Source organism: Oncorhynchus nerka, linkage group LG22, assembly GCF_034236695.1.
Source record: "Oncorhynchus nerka isolate Pitt River linkage group LG22, Oner_Uvic_2.0, whole genome shotgun sequence".
NCBI classification, from domain to species: domain Eukaryota; kingdom Metazoa; phylum Chordata; class Actinopteri; order Salmoniformes; family Salmonidae; genus Oncorhynchus; species Oncorhynchus nerka.
Window position 1 is genome coordinate 42905300 of NC_088417.1, and position 21139 is coordinate 42926438.

A 21139-nucleotide genomic window follows, 5' to 3' on the forward strand; every position below is an offset into this window, starting at 1 on the left:
ATGCACTCTGGATTTCCAATTTTTGCTGTACTGTCTATTTGAGATGAAATTACCATTGTGGACAGTTTTCAGCAAGTTGCAACATTGAAATCCAGAAAAAACTTTTTTTTAAATAAATACTTATTTTACACCATAATTTGCAAATAAATTCATAAAAAACCCTACAAATGTGATTTTCTGGATTTTTTTTCTCATTTTGTCTGTCATAGTTGAAGTGTACCTATGATGAAAATTACAGGCCTCTCTCATCTTTTTAAGTGGGAGAACTTGCAGAATTGGTGGCTGACTAAATACTTTTTTTGCCCCACTGTATTAACTCGACTAACCTGTTCCTCCGCACATTGACACTGTACCGGTACCCCCTGTATACTGCCTCGTTACTGTTATTTTATTGTTGCTCTTTAGTTATTTGTTATTTTTCACACACATTCGTCACTGTAAGGTACACCTATTGTATTTGATGAATGTGACAAATAACATTTGAAGAGAACACAGTGGCCTCCATCATTCTTAAATGGAAGCAATTTGGATCAACCAAGACTCTTCCTAGAGCTGTCCACACAGCCAAACGGAGCAATCAGGGGAGAAGGGCCTTGGTCAGGGAGGTACCCAAGAACCTGAAGGTCACTCTGACAGAGCTCCAGAGTTCCTCTGTGGAGATGGGAGAACCTTGCAGAAGGACAACCATCTCTGCAGCACTCCACTAATCAAGCCTTTATGGAAAAGTGGTCAGGCAGATGCCACTCCTCAGTCAAATAAATGCACATGAAAGCCCGCTCCCACAAAAGGCACCTAAAGGACTCTCAAACAATGAGAAACGAGATTCTTTGTTCTGATGAAACCAAGATTGAACTCTTTAGCCTGAATGCCAAGTGGCACGTCTGTCTGGAGGAAACCTGGCACCATCCCTACGGTGAAGCATGGTGGTGGCAGAATCATGCTGTGGGGATGTTTTTCAGCGGCAGGGACTGGGAGACTAGTCAGGATCAAGGGAATGATGAATGGAGCAAAGTACAGAGAGCTCCTTGATGAAACCTGCTCCAGAGCCCTCAGGACCTCAGACTGGGGCAAAGGTTAACCTTCCAACAGGACAACGACCCTAAGCACACAGCCAAGACAAAGCAGGAGTGTCTTCGGGACAAGTCTCTGAATGTCCTTAAGTGGCCCAGCCAGAGCCCGGACTTGAATTTGATCTAACATCTCTAGAGAGACCTGAAAATAGCTGTACAGCGACGCTCCTCTTCCAACCTGACTTGAGCTTGAGAGGGTCTTCAGAGAAGAATGGGAGAAGATCCCCAAATACAGGTGTGCCAAGCTTGTAGCGTCATACCCAAGAAGAGTCCAGGCTGTAATCGCTGCCAAAGGTGATTCAACAAAGTACTGAGTAAATGATCTGAATACTTTTATTTTTTATTTTAATACATTTTTTATTTTATATATGTGCTAATTAAAAGCTAATTGCTTTCTTATTATGGGATATTGTGTGTAGAAAAATGTTTTAATCTATTTTAGAATAAGGCTGTAAACGTAACAAAATGTGGAAAAAGTGTTGCACATATTCTGGCTCATCCTAATATTTAAATTTAAATTAATTCCATTATTTTACTTTTTAGATTTGCTTGTATTGTTAGATATTACTGCATAGTTGGAGCAAGAAACATAATCATTTCGGTACATCCGCTAAATATGTGTATACCATAAAGGTAGAGGCCATAGTACTCTCACATACAGAGAACATGTATTACAGCTTTGATGATGCTGGCAAAATATGACATTATACCAGCCATAATCATTAAACCAAATGTTTTTCAGAAATCCATTTGTCAAATAAAATGATGCATGGTAAAAGTACGTCTCTGGGCGGGCTGAACAAGGCAGAAACTGGAAGCTACTTTTATGGGCGTGGTTCGTTGTTACGTTCTCGTGTTCAACATGGCGGCCCCCATAGATTTAGAGCTGAAGAAGGTAAATAATTTAATCCTCTTTTCATTCTTTCTATCAAATACAATGGTCTAATAAGTTAAGTGTAACGGGGAAATGATTCAACAGTTTACCAAAAATGTATGTGTTATTTATATCAAAGCGTTAAGATGTGATTGAGTCATGCTGCATGGCTTGTGCGCTAACGTTAGTTTCTGAATTCATGCGCTGTCAGTTAGCTAACCCAACTGCCACGAGCTAGCTAACTATCTAGCAACAGTGTGTATATACTAGCTAGATGAAATATTTGACACGATTAGTCATCACTTACATTTTCATCTGCCAATATTAGACCTAGCTAGTCAAATAAAACTAAAACAAGTCCAAGCACAAGGCTGTTATAGCTGGCCTGCTAACTAACGCTAGCTATAATGAGCAGAGATGGTTCCTCAGTGATAGGACAATGGGATCATTTTGACCAGACCTAGGTTCACTATTTGCCATCATTTCAAATACTTACTAAAACTCTGCTAGTCTTGAGCTTGCCTATTGCAATAGAAAAGTCCTAAAAGTGTAAACCCCACCCACCGAGCACTGTTCAAGCGATTTCAAATATGTATTTTTATAGAAACGCAGGTCTGATGTTTGAAATAATGCTGTCATATTTGTTCATGCAGGCCTTTGCAGAGCTGCAATCGAAAATGATTGACACACAACAAAAGGCGAAACTGGCAGATCTTCAGATCGACCAGCTCACTCGCATGAAGAAACATGCCAACCTGACACATGCAGAAATAAAAACCCTACCAGACAACACCCGCATGTATGAAGGAGTAGGACGCATGTGAGTAGTATTCTCTGTCTGTTTACTATTGGATTTCACTAATAGAACACTTCCCATGAAGAAACATAGGTAGTCCTTTATGTATGTATTCATGTAGCCTATATATGAATTATAACAGATACATATATATGTAACATTTGTTATAAATAGTTATGAGTAACAACATTAAATGTTATATATTTTTATTGTTATAAAACTCACCATGTCTATTTCAAATGGGGACAAGCCCTGTTTATGACACAAACTCTTGATGGTGGAGAGAATTTTACAGGTTAAAAGCTGATTTCCTTCAATTCTACACATTTTGTCATGGGGTGCAAAGAACATTTTGCAGTTTAAAAACATATTTTCTTGCAATTCTAGGGGGCAAGCCCCACAGTTTGGGAACCACTGTTGTAGATGACTGTTCATCTTGTCATATACTCTAATGCAGAGGTTCCCAAACTTTTTTGCCCACAACCCCATTTTCATATCTGAAAATTCTTGCAACCCCAACTAGGCCTGTGGCGGGCATGAAATTGTCAGCTAGTTATTGTCATGCAAAATACCGCCGTCATGCCAAATATACACCATCACTATAAATCCATTATTTATTTTAGTCAGTTCTAAAGAAACATGATATAAAGAAAATGTATTTCAGAAGAACAGAATTCGTTTTTATAGATATTTTTTAAATTTTATTTATTTAACATTTATTTAACTAGGCAAGCCAATTATGAACAAATTCGGGCCAATTATGTGCTGCCCTATGGGGCTCCCAATCACGGCCGGTTGTGATACAGCGAGTTGCAGTGCCTTAGACTGCTGCGCCACTCGGGAGCCCAATGTTATGTTAGTTATCTGGCTATGTTCATTGCCATAGTTTGGCATGTTCATTTAGCTGACAAGATATTCTTATCAGTCCTGTGACATTATTTTATATTATGATTTTATAGTAAGAAGAATATAATTGAACTCAGCTGAATGAAATAGAAATGATATTTTTACCATTATGGAGCGAGTGCGCATATGAAGTGAGTATAAAAGGGATCATTTGAAACAGGTCCTATATGCTAAATTTTGTTATTTGGGAACTTTAGTTGTGAATGATACAAACCTTAGAATGTCTTAGAAATCAAAGCATACACTACATGACCAAAAGTATGTGGACATCTGCTCGTCGAATCTCATTACAAATCATAGAATTTATTATGGAGTTGGTCCCACCTTTACTGCTATAACAGCCCCCACTCCTCCGGGAAGGCTTTCTCCTAGATGTTGGAACATTGCTGCGGGGACTTGCTTCCGTTCAGCAATGAGCATTAGTGAGGTCGGGCACTGATGTTGGGCGATTAGTCCTGGCTCACAGTCGGCATTCCAATTCATCCCAAAGGTATTTGATGGGGTTGAGATCAGAGCTCTGTGCAGACCAGTTAAGTTCTTCCACACCGATCTGGACAAACCATTTCTCTATGGACCTTGTGTTGTGCACGGGGGCATTGTCATGCTGGAACAGGAAAGGGACTTCCCCAAACAAAGTCGGAAGCACAGAATCGTCTTGAATGTCATTGTATGCGTTGGATAATAATAGTTGACGCAAACTAGGCATCTAGGGTTTTTCCAGTAGGACAATGCTCCATGCCACACAGCCACGTCAATCAAGGTGTGGATGGAGGACCACCAGATCAAGACCCTGTTATGGCCAGCCCAATCTCCAGACCTGAACCCTATTGAAACCTCTGGAATGTGATCAAGACGAAGATGGATGGTCACAAGCCATCAAACAAAGCCGAGCTGCTTGAATTTTTGCGCCAGGAGTGGCATGAAGTCATCCAACATCAATGTGAAAGACTGGTGGAGAGCATGCCAAGACGCATGAAAGCTGTGATTGAAAATCAGGGTTATTCCACCAAATATTGATTTCTGAGCTCTTCCAAAGATCAAGCATTATTAGTATTGTTTTGTTTAAAAATGAATATGAACTTATTTTCTTTGCATTATTCGAGGTCTGACAACACTGTATCTTTTTTGTTATTTTAACCAGTTCTCATTTTCTGCAAATAAATGCTCTAAATGACAATATTTGTATTTGGGAGAAATATTGTCAGTAGTTTATAGAATAAAACAGAAATGTTAATTTTACCCAAACACATACTTATAAATAGTAAAACCAGAGAAACTGATAATTTTGCAGTGGTCTCTTAATTTTTTTCCAGAGCTGTATACTCTGAGTTATCCATGTCAATGCTTAAATCACATTAGAATACCATTTTTTTTTTAGGTCTTGAAGAAAACAATTTTTTGTGTGTTTGTGTGCGTAATTCCCTTTTAATTGCGCATCTGGGCCTTTTAATTGTGCATCTAGCGAGTGAGAAATGTGCCGGTCTAGCAATGGTTCTGTACGGCTGCTGCTCATTTCATGTCAGTTAGCAAATAACATGGTAGATACAAATTATATACTTACTCATGATATACTTCTGCCAGGTAAGCCTACTTTCCACTTAACATTTAATTGAAAAGGTTTTGGGGAAAGTATTTCTGTTACACGCACAGTGATAGAGAAACGCATGCACCACACAGACAGGCTATATTGCTGGAAATTAATTGGCAGATATTGTATTATGTTTGGCTTTTTACGCTAATAGTGTTTAACCAGGTGTGGGATAATGTCAATGTTCCTTTTATTAGATAGTAGCCGGGAGCTTGTGGTGTCTGATACTTGTGAGATTTGTTTATGACAGTTTGCAGTAGAAAACATGAAATATTGCATGTATTTTCTGAGTTGTTTGGCGAGCTACTCCTATGTGGGCTGCGAGCTACTGGTAGCTTGCGATTGACCTGTTGGAGCCCCCGCTCTATGCTAAAAGAGTCCGTCATTGAAACAAACCAGACCCTAGTCTCTGCTGTTGCCTAGGGTTGGGTTTTTGAGACACCTCACACACTGACTTAATGCTCTCGTCTCTCGCTCTCTCAGGTTCATCTTGCAGTCTAAAGAAGATATCAACACACAGCTGACTTACAAACAGAAGACAGCAGATGAGAAAATTAAGGAGCTTGAGGTATGCAGTAATATTGGCGCAGATTTTCAATTTTAAAAATTACAAATTTAACTAGGCAAGTCAGTTAAGAACAAAATCTTATTTACAATCAGCTCGGGGATTTGATCCACGAACCTTTCAGTTACTGGCCCAACGTTCTAACAACTAGGCTACCTGCCGCCTATGTGTGCACAGATCCAGACACTTTTGAATATTTCAAAGGTTCAGTCCTCGATATCTCTCCCACTTAGCTTAAGACTTCCTGTAGATCAGTGTTGGGATCGATTCACTTTTACATTCCCTCAGTTAAGGAAGTGAATTGAAATGCAACTCATGAATTGAATTTCCAGTCACTTTCTGAATTGACCCAAACCCTACTGTAGATGTTGTAGTCAATACACTGTGTGCCCTAAAACCAGTTATTGCATTCCTTCCACAGCCGCTCTTTAAAAAAATCAGAAACAGATGTTTGTTTTCTCTCTGCAGTCTCCACCTGTATCATTTTCTGTACCATGTATGCTATTAATATTTGAGTCCAAATGAATGATGGCTTAAGGGCATTTTTATATTGGGTTGAAACAGATATCTGAAAAAACAGGCATCTCATGCTTGCCAAATACAAATGGTGCAAATAATATATTATTCACTTCTAAAATATACAAATGTGTTCTTCCCTTATGAAGTCAGTGGCTGTGTGAATGGCCCTGTGTCTATTTCGAGCAACTTGACAGTGACACTGGGTTATCAGGCCATGGTGGAAGTGACTGAGAGAACCACCTCTTTAGCGCAGCAAGCATGGAATTCTCTCCACTATGTATTTAGATATAGAAACTGACAGAGAGACAAACAGAGAGACAAACACTCCCACAACTTCTCTGTAGCATCTTTAAGTGGAACTCCAAGAGCTGTTCCTTACTCAAGTTTCAGCAGACACAAATAGCTTTTCCTGGGTGTTGAGTTGGGGTTTCACTCCTATTTCTCTACTTCTGAAGTACATAGAAATGCAAATAACATGGCGTTTATTAACCCCAACAACCTTGATTGAACCTGTGGCGTGAGATGTATCATGTCAGAATGACTTTCCAGCCTGACCTGTCAAGAACATGGCCCAATGGGGACGAAACTCCCATACACCACAGGAAATATTGGTCACAAAGAATGCCGTCCGCTGGATCTTTTTTTTATTTTTAAACTAATGTTTCACACTGTGGTCTTTTGTCTGCATTCGATCAGAAGAGCAGTTCCTAGTTTCGTCCTTGTGGAAACGAGCATTGTGTCCTGCTCGAAACAATTGAGCCGAAACAGAAATGTTTTGGTATGCTTCCCCAGATTTGTGCTTAGACACAACCCTGTCTCGGAGCTATATGGACAATTCCTTCGACCTCGTGGCTTGGTTTTTGCTCTGACATGCACTGTCAACTGTGGGACCTTATATAGACAGGTGTGTGCCTTTCCAAATCATGTCCAATCAAGTTGTAGAAACATCAAGGATGATCAATGGAAACAGGATGCACCTGAGCTCAATTTTGAGTGTCATAGCTAAGTGTCTGAATACTTATGTAAATAAGGTGTTTCATTTTTAAAACAATTTTATACCTTTGCAAACATTTCTAAAAAACCTGTATTTGCTTTGTCATTATTGGATACTATGTGTAGATTGATGGGAAATTGTATATAATTTAATCCGTTTTAGAATAAGGTTGTAACGCAGCAAGATGGGAAAAAGTCAACCGGTCTGAATACTTTCCGAATGCACTGTATTTAGGCTTGCCATAACAAAGGGGTTAAATACTTATTGACTCAAGACATTTCAGCTTTTCATTTTTAATTAGTTTGTAAACTAAACATGTGAATACTTTCTGAAAGCTCTGTATGTGTGGTTTCTGGCCCTGGGTCTGAATGTGGCCTTGTCCAGTGGTGTGGTGTAATCCCAGACATCACCCTGGTCAACTCTATGCTCGTGGCTCTGGAGCGACGCCCAGGGTTCCCCTCTTACGGGACACGATTGTGGTCATAGCCTCACTCACTCGTAATAAAACTGGCATGTCAAACAGATGTTATTTTCCTTTTTTTTTGCCAACTAATGCCTCCCAGCCATTTTCTGTTTCATTAGTCTGTGCTGTTTCCCATGGTTACTGTGTGGCTAGTGCTACAAAAACAAATAGCTTGTCAGCTGGAAGACTGCAAATAGCAGACCACATTTATGGTTTTGAACTTTTGGAGAGTCTTCTTTGTTCTATATGCGTTTGTTGCCAAAAACAAGACTGCTCGCTGTTTGTAAAGGCTAACTGCTTCCCACTGTCAGTGAATGACTCCTATCTCAGACCCTGAGTCACTTTACTCTTTGGGATGTCATTTCATTTTTTTCACACCTGTGTACAGAGAGACCCATTTTTGTATTTTTTAAAATAATTTAAATATTTAAATAATTTAAATGTTTTAACCTTTTATTTAACTAAGCTTCTTGAAAACAATTTGTTAAAATAAAATTCTTAAACATTTATTTTTTATTTTTTAAACCTTCAATGTAAATTCTTTTCATTTACGCAAATGTTGTAGCTTAGACCTCATTTTACATAATCTGAGGTGTTTGTGTTGTGCCCGCCACCCGGTTGAGACACAACATGCTCTTGAATACAGAGTGGGTGCCATGTTTTGGCTGATAAATGTATTAAAATGGGAATGAAATAGAAATTAACTGGCAACACATAGATGGTTGGAGGTCCACACATCAGAGAATTGTCGTGGAAATTTCCTCCATTTACCAAATCATGGGAGCAAACCACACACACAAGTCAGAATTAGTTATCAACGTCCATTTTTAATTATATAAGCTCTATAGCATTTTGACTTTCAACAGTTCAGTATCTCTAATGAAAAGTTGAGTCCCCACACAATGGCAAAATGGGATCCTTTATAGCAAAGATCACACATAGTCAGACAGCATAGACATAATTCATCGTTCAGCTTTGTCTCCTTTCCCAAACCCCAGAACCATAAACCAATCCTCCAAATCAACAGGCATATATCAAATTGTCATTTAGATACAACCAACTCTAAATACAAACTCACGGAGAGGAGAATGAGGCTATAGGTTAAGATAGAAACAACATTAGTAGAGGGAGCATAGAATGATTCCAGACACTGCCACCCTCCTTTCCCCACTGGGAAAGGTAGGGAGTAAAAGATATGTTTACACATGATGACACTTTGACCTCTCCCCTCTCTGCGGCCCATGCAACTTAGTCTTGACATAGAACAGATAACTGCAACCTCGCCACAGTATTATACAAAAATACCATTCTGATGAGAATTAACTTACACACATTTGATGAATATAAAACATCTTACATATGTTACCAACAAATTCTGAATCTCCTACGACAGAATGTTGACTTGAACGAGAATATCAGTTTTAAATTATACTCTCAATCACCCATAGGAAACCTATTGAAATCATAATAACATCGATAGTAGAACAGACATTCAATGGTGGGTGGACCAGTGGCAATCTGTGGAACTATTTGGACGTTTCAATTTCAATGAATAAAATTCCAGTGGTCTGAATGTCCATTGTATGAAATCTATTTCTACGATTTGAAATGACACCCAGTCTGTATTCAAGAGTATGCTGTGTCTCAACCAATGGCAGGCACAACACAAACACCTCGGATGATGTAAAATAGGGTCTAATCTACACCCTAAGAAAGTGAGAAAAATAAATAATTTTAAAGGTAAAAAAAAGAGCTTTTAAATTATATAAAACCACTTTTACCATGAGCAAATATGTATGACATTTTTGTTTGAATCAAAAGGGGTGCCATCAAAGTGATTGAAATCAAATAGAATGCCTTCGGAAAGTATTCATACCCTTTGACCTATTCCACATTTTGTTAGCCTAAATTCTATTTTTTATTAAATTAAGACCTAATGTTTTATTTATTTATTTGTACTCCTTTTTCTCCCCAATTTCGTGGTATCCAATTGGTAGTTAGTAACCAGTTAGAGCTAGGCAGAATACTGCCCCCTTTGGAGGAATTGCGTGCCCATAGTAAACAGGAAAAAAATCTGTCCAAAATTGCTAATATATGCATATAATAATTATTATTGAATAGAAAACACTCTAAAGCTTCTAAAACCGTTCAAATTATGTCTGTATGTAAAGCAGAACTCACAGGGCAGCCATTCTCCCAAACTCTCTGTTATCAGGAAAGTTGGGCCAACTTTGGCGTCATCGCCCCCACCCTTCCCAACCAGCTATGGATCTGGGATCAGTTTCTATGTCTTCGGCGAGATGTCTCCTTTCAATAGGGCGTTTCATTGTGAAAATCCCGCGCTCTCTCACGCTTTGGCGGGCAAAAAACTTCGGGTCGCGCGAAAATACATGCACTCTCATGCGCGCGTCGTGCCTGGAGTTCCCTTTGTTCCAGGAATCATTACACAATGTGAGTTTGTCTGTTCGAGTTGAGAATTGTTTCGCACGTTTAGAACATCCTAAAGCTTGATTCTGCACTTAGTTTGACCAGTTTAGTCGACATATAATATGTAATTTTGAAGTTTTGATGCGCAACCCCTCGAATTTTGGCTGCATTTCAGCCGGAATTTGTCGCGTTTGATAACCCAAAGACGCAGACTTGAAAGCCAAACGCTGTTTTTGGTAAGTATCACTCCTTCCACGACTTCTGATCGAAGACCATCAAAGGAAAGGGAATATTTATGTGGTAATTTTGTGTTTCTGTTGACTCCAACATAGCGGAGAAATATTGCTAATGTCTGAGCGCCGTCTCAGATTATTGCCTAGTGAACGAATTCTGTAACGTTAAAAATAAATGTAAGACAGCGGTTGCATTAAGAAGCAGTGTATCTTTCTAACTATATGTAGAACATGTATATTTAGTCAAAGTTTATGATGTGTATTGCTGTTATCTGGTGGAGTTATCATAATTTCTCCGGACATTTTAGTAGCATTTTTTGAACATGTCGTCATTATTGAAAAAACATAAATGTACTGTGTAACATGTCCTATTACTGTCATCTGATGAAGATTTTCAAAAGGTTAGTGAATTATTTTTCATTTAATCCTGCGTTTGTGATTGCATCTTTTGTTCGACAAAATGGCTATTTAAATTAGCTGTGTCTTTGGTGGTGGTTTGACATAAATATGTGCTATGTTTTCGCCGTTTTCTCAAGCTCTGTTAAGCAATCACGTCTTTCCACAGATTTTCAATAAACCCTAAGGGAAAATAGTACTGCCAATAAAATAACAATAACGAGGCTGCATACAAGGGGTACCGGTACCGAGTCAATGTGTAGGGATACGGGTTAGTTGATGTAATTGAGGTAATATGTACTTGTAGGTAGGGGGTATAGTGACTGCATAGATAATTAAACAGTAGCAGCAGCGTGCGTGAAGGAACCTGTGTGGCAACAATATGCGTGTGTGTGTTGGAGTGTCAGTATGTGTGAGTGTGTGGTTAGAGTCCAGTGAGTGTACATCGAGCCTGTGCAAGAGTCAGTACAATACATAATTATAAAATAAGGGGTACTTGGGAACATAAAACTTCACCCCAGCATGTCATTTGCACTCTGAAGCAGGTTCTCATCAAGGATTTGCCTGTGTTCGTCTCCATTCATTGTTCCCTCTATCCTTATTAGTCTCCCAGTCCCTGCCGATGAAAAGCATATTTATATTCTGCCCCAGCTTTATGCCTCATCACAATTATATCTCGGAGATCTACAGACAGTTGCTTGGCATAGTTTCTGCTCTGACATGCACTGTCAACTGTGGGGACCTTATATAGACAGGTGTGTTTCTTTCTAAATAATTTCCAAACAATTTAATTGGCCACAGGTGGACTCCAAGTTGTAGTGACATTTTCAAGGATGATCCAAGGAAATTGGATGCGCCTGAGCTCAATTTGGAGTTTCATAGATAAGGGGTGTGAATACTTATGTAAATGATATCAAATAAAAATGTATTTGTCACGTGCTGAATACAACAGGTCGTAGACCTTACCAAGAAATGCTTACTTAAAAGCCCTTAACCAACAATGCAGATCAAGAAATGGAGTTTACTAAAGTAAAAAAGTAACACAAAACAACAATAAAACGAGGGTATGTACTGGAGGTCGATTAATTAGGGCCGATTTAATGTTTTCATAATCGGAAATCGGTATTTTTGGACACCGATTTGGCCTATTTTTTTTTTTTTTTTTTTTTTACACCTTTATTTAACTAAGCAAGTCAGTTATGAACGCATTCTTATTTTCAATGACAGCCTAGAACGGTGGGTTAGCTGCCTCGTTCAGGGGCAGAACGACAGATTTTCACCTTGTCAGCTCGGAGGATCCAATCTTGCAACCTTACAGTTAACTAGTCCAACGCTATAACTTTGCACTCCACAGGAGACTGCCTGTTACGCGAATGCAGTAAGCCAAGTTAAGTTGCTAGCTAGCATTAAACTTATCTTATAAAAAAACAATCATTATCACTAGTTAACTACACATGGTTGATGATATTACTAGTTTATCTAGCGTGTCCTGCGTTGCATATAATCTGACTGCGCATACAAGTATCTGACTGAGCGGTGGTAGGCAGCAGCAGGCTCATAAGCATTCATTCAAACAGCACTTTAGTGCGTTTTTTCAGCAGCTCTTCGCAATGCTTAAAGCATTGTGCTGTTTATGACTGACTTAAAGCCTATCAACTCCCGAGATGAGGCTGGTGTAACCGAGGTGAAATGGCTAGCTAGTTAACGGGGTGCACATTAATAGCGTTTCAAACGTCACTCGCTCTGAGACTTGGAGTGATTGTTCCCCTTGCTCTGCATGGGTAATGCTGCTTCGATGGTGGCTGTTGTCGTTGTGTTCCTGGTTCGAGCCCAGGTAGCGGCGAGGAGAGGGACGGAAGCTATACTGTTACACTGGCAATACTAAAGTGCCCTAAAGAACATCCAATAGTCAAAGGTTAATGAAATACAAATTGTATAGAGAGAAATAGTCCTATAATTCCTATAATAACTACAACCTAAAACTTCTTACCTGGGAATATTGAGGATTTGTGTTAAAAGGAACCACCAGCTTTCATATGTTCTGAGCAAGGAACTTAAACGTTAGCTTTCTTACATGGCACATATTGCGCTTTTACTTTCTTCTCCAACACTTTGTTTTTGCATTATTTAAACCAAATTGAGCATTTTTCATTATTTATTTGAGGCTAAATTGATTTTATTGGTGTATTATATTAAGTTAAAATAAGTGTTCATTCAGTATTGTTGTAAGTGTCATTATTACAAATACATTTAAAAAATCGTCCGATTAATCGTTATCGGCTTTTTTGGTCCTCCAATTATCGGTATCGGCGTTGAAAAATCATAATCGGTTGAACTTTAGTATGTACAGTGGCTACCGGTACTGAGTCAATGTGCAGATGGGTACAGGTTACTCGAGGAAATTTGTACATGTAGGTAGGGGTGAAGTGACTATGCATAGATAATAAACAGTGAGTAGCAGCAGTGTAAAAGAAAATGGGGGAGGGCAATGTAAATAGTCCAAGTGGCTGTTTGATTGTTCATCAGTCTAATGGCTTGAAATTGAAGGAGCCTTTTGGAGCTGTACTTGGTGCTCTGGTACCGCTTGTGTGCAGTCGCAGAGAGAACAGTCTATGACTTGAGTGACTGGAGTCTTTGACAACTTTTTGGACCTTCTTCAGACATCGCCTAGGATATAGGTCCTTGATGGCAGGAAGCTTGGCCCCAGTGATGTACTGGGCCGTACACACTACCTTCTGTTGCGCCTTGTGGTCAGATGCCATGCAGTTGCCATACCAGGCGGTGATGCAATCGGTCAGGATGCTCTCGATGGTGCAGCTGTATAACTTTTTGAGGCTCTGGGGACCCATGCCAAATCCTTTCAGTCTCCTGGGGGGGAGAAGGTGTTGTCGTGCCCTCTTCATGACTATATTGGTGTGTTTGGACTCTCGACCTGCTCCACTTCAGCCCCGTTGATGTTAATGGGGGCCTGTTTGGCCCTCCCTTTTCCTGTAGTCCACGATCAGCTCCTTTTGTCTTGCTCATATTGATGGAGAGATTGTTGGCCTGGCACCACACTGCCAGGTCTCTGACCACCTCCCTATAGGCTGTATCATCATTGTTGGTGATCTGACCTACCACCTTTGTCATCAGCAAACTTGATGATGGTGTTGGAGTCGTGCTTGGCAAGGCAGTCGTGGGTGAACGGTGTATAGGAGGGGACTAAGCACACACCCCTGAGGGGTCCCCGTGTTGAGGATCAGTGTGTCATGTGTTGCTGCCTACCCTTACCATCACTGTCAGGAAGTCCAGGATCCAGTTGCAGAGGGTGTTTCGTCCCAGGGTCCTAAGCTTAGTGATGCGCTTTGAGGGCACTATGGTATTGAACGCTGAGCTGTAGTCATTGAACAGTTTTCTCACATAGGTGTTCCTTTTGTCCGGGTGTGAAAGGGGAGAGTGGAGTGCGATTGACATGGCATCATCTGTGGATATGTTGTATGCAAATTGAAGTGGGTCTAGGGTTTCTGGGATGATGGTGTTGATTTGAGCCATGACCAGCCTTTGAAAGCACTTCATGGCTACCGACGTGAGTGCTACGGGGCGGTAGTCATTTAGGCAGGTTACCTTCCCTTTCTTGGGCACAGGGACTATGGTGGTCTGCTTGAAACATGTAGGTATTACAGACTTGGCCAGGGACGGGTTGAAAATGTCAGTGAAGACACTTGCCAGTTGGTCCGTGCGTGCTTTGAGTATACGTCCTGGTAATAAGTCTGGCCCCGCAGCTTTGTGAATGTTAACCTGTTTAAAGGTCTTGCTCACATCGGACATGGAGAGCGTAATCACACTGTTGTCCGGAACAGCTGGTCCTCTCATGCATGCTTCAGTGTTGCTTGCCTCGAGCGAGCATAAAAGGCATTTAGCTCGTCTGGTAGGCTCACGTCATTCGGCAGCTCTCGGCTGTGTTTCCCTTTGTTGTCCGTAATAGTTTGCAATCCCTGCCACATCCGACGAGCGTCAGTACCAGTGTAGTAGGATTTAATCTTAGTCCTATATTGACGCTTTGCCTGTTTTTATGGTTCGTCTGAGGGCATAGCGGGATTTCTTATAAGCGTCCAGTTTAGTGTCCAGCTCCTTTAGCCTTTATTTCGGTTCGGATGTTGCTTGTAATCCATGGCTTCTGGTTGGGATATGTACTTACGGTCACTGTGGAGATGACGTTGTCGATGCACTCATTGATGAAGCCGGTGACTGAGGTGGTATACTCCTCAATGCCATTGGATGAATCCCGGAAACATATTCCAGTCCTGTAGCGTAGCATCCCCGTCATCTGACCACTTCCGTATTGAGCGAGTCACTGGTACTTCCTTCTTTAGTTTTGTTATGGTCAGATTTGCCAAATGGAGGGTAAGGGAGAGCTTTGTTGTTTTCTCTGTGTGTGGAGTAAAGGTGGTCTAAAGTTTTTAGTTTTTTCCCCCTCTGGTTGCACATTTAACATGCTGGTAGAAATTGGGTTAAACGGATTTAAATTTGCAACCATTTCTAAAAATATGTTTTCACTTTGTCATTATGTGGTATTGGGTGAGAGAACAAGTCTATTTAATCCATTTTGAATTCAGGCTGAAACACAACAAAATGTTGACTAGGTCAAGGCGTATGAATACTTTAAGGCACAGTAAATAGGGCTATGAGTCATCAGTAAATGTCAAGTAATCATTGGCAGAATTGTTCTGTTGACATTTGTTAGAAACTTCGATAACATCAAGCGTGCAACAGCATTAGTTCAGAATAGGCTTCCTCTGCATCTGATGCAGGGACCCGACATGACAACGGGTCTATTTGTTGTTCTGTCTGTGTGCAGTCTTTCTACCTTGCCATTGTTGCCCTGGCTCAAGTCCTCAGAGCTGGTCATCGCATACGTGAGGATCCATGCACTGTACAACAAGACTCACTGACCTGACAGCCACCCACATAAATGCAAGAGGACCAGCATTGATTCCATAAGCTCAACAGTAGATGAGGGTATATTGACTCCATGACACTGCCTGTTTGAGGTCAATAGGGCGTCCCTAATAATTCTTGTTTAATGGGATGGCCCCTTGGGCTTCATCACTCGGCTACGTTAGTTTTTGACCGTAACATAAATCTGTGAATAAACAAAAGGCTCAACTTTTCCTGCATTCCACACTGGTGAGAGGGCACATATGTTGCCTTAGATATTGGTTTTGACAAGGAACATTATACACGCTACAGTGCATTCGGAAAGTATTCATACCCCTCAACTTTTTCCATATTTTGTTACAACCTTATTCTAAAATTGATTAAATAGATTTTTTTCCATCATCGATCTACAAAATACCCCATAATGACAAAGCAAAAATGTTGGAGTGTCCCCCATTCTTCTCTGCAGATCCTCTCAAGCTCTGCCAGGTTGGATGGGGAGCATCGCTGCACAGTTTTTTTCAGGTCTCTCCAGAGATGTATGATAGACAAGCCTAAGATTACCATGCACAATGCCAAGCGTCGGCTGGAGTGGTGTAAAGCTCACTGCCATTGGACTCTGGAGCAGTGGAAATGTCCTCTGGAGTGATGAATCACGCTTCACCATCTGGCAGTCCGACAGACAAATCTGAGTTTGACGGATGCCAGGAGAACACTACCTGCCCCAATGCTTAGTGCCAAATGTAAAGTTTGGTGGAGGAGGGATAATGCTCTAGGGCTGTAAGGTCCGGGCACCTTAGTTCGGGTGAAGGGAATTACCTGGATGTCTGCATAAATTGGTCATCAAATTTGATATGATCTTCATCTAAGTCGCAACAATAGACAGACAGTGTGCTTAAACTAATAAAACACAAATTATTGTATTTTCTTGTCTATATTGAATACATCATTTTAACACTCACAGTATAGGTTGGAAAAGGCTAATGGCTAATCCAAAAGTTGGAGTCAGGAGTCAGCTAACCTGTAGTTCAATCAATGAGACGAGATTAGAGACGTTGGTTAGAGCTGCCTTGCCCTATAAAAAAAAATCACAAAAATTGAGTTTGCTAATCACAAGAAGCATTGCCGGATGTGAACCATGCCTCGAACAAAAGAGAACTCAGAAGACCTAAGATTAAGAATTGTTGACTTGCATAAAGCTGGAAAGGGTTACAAAAGTATTTCTAAAAGCCTTGATGTTCATCAGTCCACGGTAAGACAAATTGTCTATAAACGGAGAAAGTTCAGCACTGTTGCTACTCTCCCTAGGAGTGGCCGTCCTGCAAAGATGACTGCAAGAGGACAGCACAGAATTCTCAATGAGGTTAAGAAGAATCCTAGAGTGTCAGCTAAAGCCTTACAGAAATCTCAGGAACATGCTAACATCTCTTGACAAGTCTACGATACGTAAAACACGAAACAAGAATGGTGTTCATGGGAGGACACCACGGAAGAAGCCACTGCTGTCCAAAAAAAACATTGCTACACGTCTGAAGTTTGCAAAACTGCACGTGGATGTTCCACAGCACTACTGGCATATTTTCAACTAAAGTTGAGTTGTTTGGAAGGAACACACAACACTATGTGTGGAGAAAAAAAGGCACAGCACACAAACATCAAAACCTCATCCCAACTGTAAAGTATGGTGACGTGAGCATCATGGTTTGGGGCTGCCTCAGGGCCTGGACAGCTTGCTATCATTGACGGAAAAATGAATTCCCAAGTTTATCAAAACATTTGCAGGAGAATGTTGGGCTATCTGTCCACCAATTGAAGCTCAACAGAAGATGGGTGATGCAACAGGACAATGATGCAAAACACAGAAGTAAAGCCAACAGAATGGCTTCAACAGAAGAAAATACGCCTTCTGGAGTGGCCCAGTCAGAGTCCTGACCTCAACCCGACTGAGATGCTGTGGCATGACCCCAAAGAGAGCAGTTCACACCAGCCATCCCAAGAATATTGCTGAACTGAAACAATTTTGTAAAGAGGAATGGTCCAAAATTTCTCCGGACCGTCTGATCCGGTCTGATCCGCAACTACAGAAAACATTTGGTTGAGGATCTTGCTGCCAAACGAGGGTCAACCAGTTTATTAAATCCAAGGGTTGACATACTTTTTACAACGTGTGCTATGAATGTTTACATGGTGTGTTAAATGAAGACATGAAAACGTATAATTGTTTCTTTTATTAGTTTAAGCAGACTTTGTCTTTTTGTGTCCTAGCTGAAGATCAGATCAAATTAAATGACCAATTTATGCAGAAATCCAGGTATTTTCAACAGGTTTACATACTTTTTCTCGCCACTGTACAATTACATTCTAGATGATTCTGTGCTTCCAACTTTGTGGCAACAGTTTGGGGAAGGCCCTTTCCTATTTCAGAATGACAATGCCCCCATGCACAAAGTGAGGTCCATACAGAAATGGTTTATCAAGATCGGTGTGGAAGAACTTGACTGGCCTGCACAGATCCATCACTTCAACCCCATCGAACACCTTTTGGAATGAATTTGAACTCCCGACGGCGAGCCAGGCCCAAGCACCCAACATCAGTGCCCGATCTCACTAATGCCCTTGTGGCTGAATAGAAGCAAGTCCCCGCAGCAATGTTCCAACATCTAGTGGAAAGCCTTCCCAGAAGAGTAGAGGCTGTTATAGCAGCAACGGGGGGACCAACTCCACATCAATACCCATGATTTTGGAATGAGATTTCCACGTACATTTGGTCATGCAGTGCACATCCCACTATTCTCTGTTATAGGCCCATATATTCTGTGGAGCAAGACCGACTGGGTAGGAATTAGCACCCTTTGTTATTACTTGACTGACTGTAGGCCTATACATTCATATTAACAGAAATTATGTGCCTGGTCTATAGCGTTGCGGTGTCGGTGATGTGTATCGAATTGATCCTGAACTATCTGTGAAAGGTGCTGTAATGTCCCTTTATGGCCACATTCTCCGGCTCGCTCACCAGGTGTCCGTGGCACGTGGCCTTTCCCTGCAGCATTTAGAACTTCGTGCAGAGTAACTTTTCATTGAAACTGGCTCCAGGGGTGGATATTTGGATAGTTCTTTGTACAGAACATTTTAACGTTTCAGGAAAGACTATTTAGAATGTGTCTCTGTATGTAGGCATCTTTGTGTAGACATGTATCCATTCCTTGTGTTCCCCAGTATTGTGAAGACATCTGCCATCTCCAGAAATGAAAAAGGAAAATATCCCTCTGAGGTCATGATGGGTAAATGAGTGGTTGACTGAATCTGTCCTTTTTGTCCTCTCTACAGCAAAAGAAGACGTACCTGGAGCGCACTGTGAAGGATGCTGAGGACAACATCAGAGAAATGCTTATGTCCAGGAGGGCCCAGTGAAATTGAAACACCAATACAAACGCATACTTTCGCTAATTTGTGACTTCCCTCTGATATAATTTGTGTATGTTATAACCGGCTACAGTAAACCTTAATGACTGACCAAGCAGCTGCTGTTCTCCATATGGAGTCTGAGGTTTTCTTGCTTCTCTGCCAGTACTGTAACATCTGCCCTGTTAAGTTATACAATCTGAAGGGACTGTATCTTCACATTAAATAATCATCTTGGACTGTGTCTTGCATGTCATTTTAACTTCTCAACTTTTTTTGTTTGTTACTGCTGCAGTTTGTTGATATGATAATAAAAATGGGTATTGAAACGAGAGGATTATGCCTTGTGTTTATTTTAGAGGCTTATTGCACTTGTTGTCTGCTGGTGTGACTGTTTAATCAGTCAAGGGTAGACTTAATTGATTCCTGTGTGTGTGTGTGTGTTTTTTTGCATGTGCACGATTGTTTGTTCCTTCCTATATATTCTGCCCTTGAGTTGCGTTCCCATGCAAAACTAGACAGATGGCTAACAACTAAGTCTTCAATAAAACTCCCATGGCGTGACTTTTCTTGAATGAATAATGAAAACGTTTGTTGTGAAACGGCAAAATACAGAAAGAAGAATATACTTTAGTGTTCAATTCAAGCCTACCCCCTACTTTTTCGAACATTCTGTTAAAAATCGCGCAACACTTCAGCGTCCTGCTACTCATGCCAGGAATATAGTATATGCATATGATTAGTATGTGTGGATAGAAAACACTGACGTTTCTAAAACTGGTTAAATCACGGCTGTGACTATAACAGAGCCTGTGTTTAATCAAAAAGCGCAAGAAAAACTGATCACCGAAAACATGGTGAAAAATATCCATGCGCCACTTGCATGTATTGTCTATGGGAAACCAAATTACATGGGGCTGAGATTGCAAGTCCTACAGCTTCCACACGATGTCGCCAGTCTAGTCAATTGCCTGGGCTTTGTTTCTTGGTCAAACGAGTAAGAGAGAGCCCATTCCTTCCGGTCTCCGACAGGATGTTTTGGAGGAGAAATTTTCGACCATGAGTTCAAGACGTGGAGCTATTGAATACACATCGCCCCGTGATCAATTTGATAGATTATTAACGTTTACTAATACCTAAAGTTGGATTACAAAAGTATTTCGAAGTGTTTTGTGAAAGTTTATCGTCGACTTTTTTAATTTAAAAAAATGACGTTGTGTTTTAAAACGCTGTTTTTTCCTGGATCACACACTTTTCATAGATCGATATTTAGGGTATATATGGACCGATTTAATCGAAAAAAAGACCCAATAGTGATGTTTATGGGACATCTAGGAGTGCCAACGAAGCTCATCAAAGGTAATGAATGTTTTATATTTTATTTCTGCGTTTTGTGTAGCGCCGGCTATGCTAATTATTTTGTTTACGTCCCCTTCAGGTATTTTGGGGTGTTGCATGCTATCAGATAATAGCTTCTCATGCTTTCGCCGAAAAGCATTTTAAAAATCTGACTTGTTGGCTGGATTCACAACGAGTGTAGCTTTAATTCAGTACCCTGCATGTGTGTTTTAATGAACGTTTGAGTTTTAACGAGTGCTATTAGCATTTAGCGTAGCGCATTTGCATTTCCAGATGGCACGCCTGCGTGTCGGGTGCGCTTAAGAGGTTAAACATTTGAAGTTGCATAAATACAAAGCACGCGCTAAGGTACCATGCATCTGGCATGATGCCAAACCATATAGCTAATTGTTAACCATATGGTAATTGGCTCCTTTCATTACTCTAATAATGTATAACCATCTATGTAGAATAACAAAGCATATTACACTAGAAACAGTAACAAAACTACAGGATTGTATATTTTACAATTCGTTTGCATGACGCATGAGCAAAGTAATACAGCTAACGACATACATTAAAGGCATTACAATTTGTGAGTAAATGCAACCAACATTGATATGTAAGCAACTCTATCAATAACAAGAT

General features: G+C 40.5%; 1 protein-coding gene across 1 annotated transcript; it reads left to right on the plus strand.

The window, feature by feature from the left end:
• Nucleotides 1-1873: 1873 nt before the first annotated feature.
• Nucleotides 1874-19485, plus strand: pfdn1 (prefoldin subunit 1). The gene is made up of 4 exons (XM_029626997.2): nucleotides 1874-1965; nucleotides 2598-2764; nucleotides 5718-5802; nucleotides 19079-19485. The coding sequence occupies exons 1-4, from the start codon at nucleotides 1897-1899 to the stop codon at nucleotides 19160-19162; spliced, it is 405 nt and encodes a 134-aa protein (XP_029482857.1). The 5' UTR covers nucleotides 1874-1896; the 3' UTR covers nucleotides 19163-19485.
• The last annotated feature ends 1654 nt before the right edge of the window (nucleotides 19486-21139 follow it).

Bases quoted from the DNA above. Each gene is read 5' to 3' on its own strand.
- pfdn1 (XM_029626997.2), top strand. From the start codon at position 1,897: ATGGGCGTGGTTCGTTGTTACGTTCTCGTGTTCAACATGGCGGCCCCC. The intron at 1,966-2,597 runs GTAAATAATTTA...TTGTTCATGCAG, and splicing joins TAGATTTAGAGCTGAAGAAG to GCCTTTGCAGAGCTGCAATC. The intron at 5,803-19,078 runs GTATGCAGTAAT...TCCTCTCTACAG, and splicing joins AGAAAATTAAGGAGCTTGAG to CAAAAGAAGACGTACCTGGA.